The sequence below is a fragment of the Poecilia reticulata genome, unplaced genomic scaffold (genome assembly GCF_000633615.1).
Source record: "Poecilia reticulata strain Guanapo unplaced genomic scaffold, Guppy_female_1.0+MT scaffold_145, whole genome shotgun sequence".
Lineage (NCBI taxonomy): Eukaryota > Metazoa > Chordata > Actinopteri > Cyprinodontiformes > Poeciliidae > Poecilia > Poecilia reticulata.
The window spans coordinates 454755-461039 of NW_007615015.1; the positions used below are offsets into that span (position 1 = coordinate 454755).

A 6285-nucleotide genomic window follows, 5' to 3' on the forward strand; every position below is an offset into this window, starting at 1 on the left:
TTGCTTTAGTGCTATAGCAATACCTTCAGCTCAACACTGTGTTAACTAATGTGGAGGATTTCCACTTTAGGGTTATTGCAGCTAACCTCTAGCTAGCGGTGCTCACAATGACATATCAGGGATAATTCTGGCTGAATGTTTGACGTCTCATTCCAGGTTTTCATATAGGATCCATAGATTATTGCACAAACTTAATGTTTCATCCGTTCCAGAACCAGTTTGGGAGCRAGCTTTGTCCTGTTGGAACACCAGATGGAGCTAAAAAATGTCCTCCTCGTTATTCCACCCATATATCTGTAACCCATTACATATTCATACCCTCAGCATRATGCTGCCACCAACATGCTTATGAAGCATCTTTCACCACATTTTCTTCAATATCCAGGTTTATGTTTAAGACTACAGGAGTATAAATAATGTAAAATGAATCTTACCTTCTGCYAGCACAAAGCAGGACTCTGTGTACAAACCATTATGAAACTGGTGAAACAGCAGCTAAGGAAAAAATCCACCTTACGCCGTGTAAAATATTAAATCTGTGGGCAAACTGAAATCGATCAAAGGATATTGCTTTGGACATGTCCAGCTGWACTGTCCCACTCGGGTCCTCCAGGTAAAATTTACCCTTTAAAAAAGAACACAGAGGATTTTAAATGTTCCTCAATGTTTTTAAAGCAACTTTTCCTCCCGTCTAGACGGAGGAAGATGTCAGAAAGTTTAGACTCACCTCTTTCAGCTGTGTGATCATTCCCAGTACGATCACCTCTCCCAGTTTAGCTGTGCTGCCGAGCAACGCTTCAATCGTCCTCAGCTGCAGAAATCAACTAATGCGTTATGAATTAAGGCTGTGAATCATTTTCATCTTATCCAGATTAAAGTAGATTCTGTACCTGAAACTTGTTTTGACCTTCCACCACAGCAGCTCCGATGGCCGGCGGCGTGAACAGCTCATGGCGATGCGTACGCTTAAAAACAACAAACAAAAATCACATCTACATTAAAACAACAAACTGCAGCGTTACMGTCAGGACTGGGATGTTACTGACCTGCTGTAAGATGGTGTAGCGCTCCCTGAAGAGCTCGGCTTTATCTCTGGCCAAACCGCACAGGCCGGGCGCCGGGTGGCTCGTCATGCTGATCCTGCACAAAACAAACAGAGGACGAGCTTTTCCTCTCGCAGCAGCAACACAAAGCAAGCCGAGGCGACGCAGGTGAGAAACTCACGGTACAAACTTCTTCCTCTCCACACTGTAAATGTATCTGGGAACGTCAAAAGCTCCGATGATGTTGAACACGTTGTCTCTAGGAGGAAAAGGTCGGTCATGTGAGCAACAGAGCTGAGCRACGTTACRAGCACAGGATATCAAAAATAAATATTCTAAAAGGTTTTCTACCGGGACAGAAATAAAAATGGCAATCATCTGTTCTTATTACAGTAACTCAGGGATTGTGTTGATTTATTGAAATGATTTTACAACAAACTACTATTTTGATTTTAATAAACAAGCTGAAGTGTCTCATTTGTACACAGTCAAGTATTTACATCCTCTCCACCTTCCAGTAGCGCCTGGATAAACATCCCTGGTAGCTTCTGACATCGTTCTAATGATCACAAATGTTGACTTTTAAGCAAAATTCAAACATTTTAACTCGATTAAAACTTCTAATTGAGTTAATTTTAGGGTCTGTAATTCATTTTAATCAAAAACTTTATATGAACAAAATAAGTAACATTTTCAATTCCTTTTTTATGCTAAACTATTGAATAAATAGACAYATGAGCTATAATTTGTTTGGCTTTAGCAGTTAAACTTAACTGAAGTATAAAGCCTTAGCATTAGCTTACGCTAAGCACCATGATGGCGTGGCGTCTTGGTGTTAGCGGAAAGAATGATTACGATTGGAGCTTTAGCGTTAGCATAGCTAACTTTGTAGTTACCAGTGTTGATAATAAATCTGATCATATCAGGCCAAGGATGAGCATATAAAAACTTCTGATCGACACTGGACTACCAAAAAAAATAAAATCTATTAGCTTAAATGATCCTGYTATAAAAGAAATGGACAGAAACATTGACCTGACAGAGGAAAGTCCAACTCACATGGTGTCGTCYCCGGCCTGAGTGCAGTCCTGAACGGCGCTTTCCACCACAGACAGCTCGATCATGTTAGAGGACACTGCATGAAGACACAGCGAGGTCAGGAACACGAAGGACGCTCATCYTCATCTTCATCGTCAGATTAAACTTACATGGCTGCTTCTCCACTGCGTCCAGAACCTTTTCAACAACATCRTCCAGTTCAGAGGAATCCACCGACTCCAGAACCTCCACCAGGTACCGGCTGGCTTCACTGAAACACAAACAGCAGAAACGTTAGTAATGACATAAAATGGAATATATATATAAATACATAATTTATAATAATGAATATATATTTATAGGTTTTTTAAAATTATTATTGGGTACTTTTGAGGAATTTTAAGTTATTTTGATATAATTCTCTTTAAATGTTTTTTTTCTAACTCTATGTACAGTTTTAATATATATATATGGAAATTAGCTTTTTCCTAAATTTGACATATTTATGACAATATTGTATGCTCAGTGTAAATACACCCAATCAATAATGACAGTACAGTAAAATATTTCAAAGTAAAACTCAAAATGAAAACAGAAAGTTTACTTTATTTTCTATAAAAACAAAAAAAATGCTTTTGAACAAATTATAACATGATCCAAATGTTAATTTATAGTCAAAAGGTCATATTTCAACATATTTCAAACTCCTATTTCTGTTAATGTTTATCATTCGTCTCCTCAGCCAWKAAAAGCAGCTTCTGATGCCTCTTAGGTTCTGGATCGACTTAATTCAAGAAATGTGAAGCTCATGCAACTTTTCTACCAGTTTTTCCTTCCACTAAGCTTCCCACTGATCCTCCAACTGACTTTCAGTCGTAACTCCATGTTTCGGTAATAAAATAATTTCTAAACGGTCTAATATAAGGTTAAMAYTTTCAGAGAAAATGCATTAAATGAATTTTCAGCCTTTAAAGTGACGGAAACATTAAGAGCTTCKAGACATCGAGGCTCATTAGTGATTCTATTTATTTATTTTCAGATAATAAAAAATAATCTTCGATGAGTAATRAATACATACGGTCGAAGAATAAGGCCTCTCATCTTGAAGCCGGCGGAAACCTTCGTCTTTATTTTGCGAGAAACATCCATTATTCCTCCCCTCACAGCTCAACTTTGGCGCTAAATGACAACTTCCGCACACATTTCGTCACTTCCGTACAAACTCCGCTACTTCCTGTACAGCAATCGATGCCAAAATAAAAGCGGGAAAAYAGAGCGTTACAGATGAAAGATGTGGAACCGTAATAAATGAAAATATAAAGCTTATTCCCGCTTGTGCTACATTACAAATTATTTTGTGTATTCAGTGAACAAAAYAATCAACACAGCACATGTTCCAGAACAGTAGAAACCGGCGGTATGGCTCCCTTACCTGGGCAGCATGAACGASGGGGCGCACAGGTWGCMGGAATAATGTCAGATTTGCAAAGTTGCCAGGTTGCCAACATTTTTTAGTTGTTTATTTGCATGTTCATGTACTTTAAGTCATGTACTGCAAGAAATTGTCAGTGTAGAGTGCAATTARCTAATGCTGTGTCTGATTTGTAGCATTCACTTTAAAGGGACACACTGAGCCTAAAACCTCATTTTAAAACACTTATAACTGGTTATTTTAATGGTTCACACCAAATATACTTTAACATACAATAATACATACAGTGGAAATCATCTAGCGTTACTCCAGAAGCTAACATTGACTGTCTTCCTTATCTCTRCTGMTGGGGTGCAGTCAATAAGACCCAAGAAATTAAATTATGCTTGGTGAAAGCATATCTAAATTAAACATATAATTTGGAGCTAAGTTCTGCAGAAAACTCTTTAATAACTGCAAATAGTTCACAGTATTTCACTTTTTAAATAAATCTGGATTGCATATAATTGTCTGTTGAGCAAAGTATATATATATATATAAAAAAATAYAATTTCTTACCTTACCTGACATATTATAAATACTTATATTTATCTAAATGTCTAAATCAATGCTGCAAACACTTCTTCACACTTACTAATGCTTACACACACGTAATCAACTAAAAGGCCCTCAGAGGGGTTGAGGTTTACTGGGAAAGTTATCTTTAAGGAACCAAATGTTTTGCTTTCTAAAGGTCTATTATATTGACACGGCAGACTTTAAATAAACTCATAAAGATGAGCACACCCTGTTTTTTGCTTGCTGTTTGTCTGGGTAGAGGGAAATAAATAGGTTTCCACTTTGACCCTCCTTCATCAATCCTTTGGACTTTTTTTTAGCTATTTGCAGAACTAACTATGAATAGTTAATTTATTTTGCAGTCGATTGCAGATGAAGAGGTTTTATTCCCAGTGATGACAGTAGCATTTTCATTCATATATGAATGTATKACACATAAATARCAATTATATTGAGAATAAATGAAAACTTTTGTTTTTATTGTGGAGTTTTAAAGTATAAATATATCACTGTGTGTGMAAACAAACTGAATYAAAGGAATTAACAGGCTTTGGGGAGATTTTATTATGCTGAAAGTAGAGGACCGGAAGTTGTCTTTTATTTTGTAGTAGTGTTGACACAGCTGATGGTGGAGACGATGAACTTGTTGTTGCGTCTCGGGAGCCAAATGCTGAAATTAACAGCATGAGAAAAAGTGACCCTGCAGCTGGACGCGAACTGTAACCTGTGAGTATCTTTAAAAATGCGTTTCTTCTCTTYCGCGAGTGAGTAAMCATGTTTTTAATGTAAAATAAACGTTTCTTCCTTTCTCTGCTGAACTGACAGGACTGAGGATGGACCCCGCCTTTGAGCGGCACTGCTCGGAGCTGGTAGCCAGGGAAAGGAGCGGACACACGGCGGTGGTGCTGGACAGCCTGCTGTATGTGTGGGGGGGCTACATGGTGAGAGAAATGCACAAATACGTCACCAGATCCACGGAAATCTGCATGAGAAGCATTACTTCGGTACTGCGCTTAGCTACAGCTGTCATTTCGTGTCTTTGTAGTTTTTGGTCGTTTCGTGCCCGACCTGCCACAGGACTTTTATTCCTACCTCCCATTTTCGTACCCAGTCCTTGCCATGTCACTTCGTACCAATTCATGTGAACCACTGCGTCTCAGTTTATCTTTAAGTGAAGTATTTTCATTAATTACTTTATTTTAGCTTATCGTTTTATTTCAAGTCAAAGAAGAAGAAAATACTTCACTTTAGTGGATAATTTTTATCCACTAAAATTATCCACTAATTTTAGTGGATAAAATTAGATTATGTGTTTATAGATACACATAAATACAAATAATTACAGTACAAACAAGACATTGTCTAAGTCATCCAGTTAATTTTTACATAATAATACTCTATTCTATTTGTACATAGAGAAACACATTTAGCTCCATACGGAGTAAACAACATATTACATGTCGTAATATAAATGAGATACTATACTATTATTATAAATATATGCTAAAATATATTGTGATACATATACATTTACGATGCAATAGGCTGATATATGTCACTGATGGGTTGAGGCCATTTCATACCCAGTAAATCAGGCACAAAACAACCTGAAGTGCAAAGAGACGAAACGACCAACAATCTTTTAAGTCTGGTGCCAAACAGCCGTTTGTGGGAACTAAATGTTGCTACATATTAATTTCCTTCTTCCATTCTGTAAACAAACAGTTTAATAAATCATAACTAACTTTGTGTGGATTGATGCTGTTTATTAATTATTCTGTTTTCTTTGGCAGTCGATTGCAGATGAAGAGGTTTTTATTCCCAGTGATGAAATCTGGGTCTATGACTTGGAGGGAGGGATATGGTAAGAGTTAATTAGGTTCAGCTGACCTCCTGCTGACCTCATGTTGACTTCCTGCTGACCTCATGTTGACTTCCTGCTGACCTCCTGCTGACCTCCTGCTGACCTCCTGCTGACCTCCTGCTGACCTCATGTTAACCTCCTGCTGACCTCATGTTGACCTCCTGCTGACCTCATTTTGACCATCTTCTAACCTAATGTTGACTTCCTGCTGACCTCATGCTGACCTTCTACTGACTTCCTGCTGACTTCCTGCTGACTTCCTGTTGACTTCCTGGTGACCTCCTGCTGACCTCCTGCTGACTTCCTGCTGACCTCCTGTTGACTTCCTACTGACTTCCTGCTGACCCCCA

The 6285-nt window shown here is 38.1% G+C and overlaps 2 protein-coding genes across 2 annotated transcripts in view; one reads left to right on the forward strand and one right to left on the reverse strand.

Annotated features, from left to right (window-relative positions):
- Positions 1 to 3272, reverse strand: part of pole2 (polymerase (DNA directed), epsilon 2) — a 6830-nt gene extending 3558 nt beyond the window's left edge. The window contains exons 1-9 of the mRNA XM_008401912.2: positions 3160 to 3272; positions 2252 to 2352; positions 2103 to 2178; positions 1225 to 1302; positions 1047 to 1140; positions 891 to 965; positions 728 to 811; positions 569 to 625; positions 435 to 483 (exon numbers count right to left, since the gene is read on the reverse strand). Of these exons, the coding sequence (XP_008400134.1) occupies positions 435 to 483; positions 569 to 625; positions 728 to 811; positions 891 to 965; positions 1047 to 1140; positions 1225 to 1302; positions 2103 to 2178; positions 2252 to 2352; positions 3160 to 3230 (685 nt within the window). The 5' untranslated portion in view covers positions 3231 to 3272. The remainder of the gene's footprint in view (positions 1 to 434; positions 484 to 568; positions 626 to 727; positions 812 to 890; positions 966 to 1046; positions 1141 to 1224; positions 1303 to 2102; positions 2179 to 2251; positions 2353 to 3159) is intronic.
- Positions 3273 to 4703: 1431 nt separating this feature from the next.
- Positions 4704 to 6285, forward strand: part of LOC103459956 (kelch domain-containing protein 1) — a 7617-nt gene continuing 6035 nt past the window's right edge. Inside the window, exons 1-3 of the mRNA XM_008401913.2 lie at positions 4704 to 4797; positions 4897 to 5012; positions 5865 to 5935. Of these exons, the coding sequence (XP_008400135.1) occupies positions 4905 to 5012; positions 5865 to 5935 (179 nt within the window). The 5' untranslated portion in view covers positions 4704 to 4797; positions 4897 to 4904. The remainder of the gene's footprint in view (positions 4798 to 4896; positions 5013 to 5864; positions 5936 to 6285) is intronic.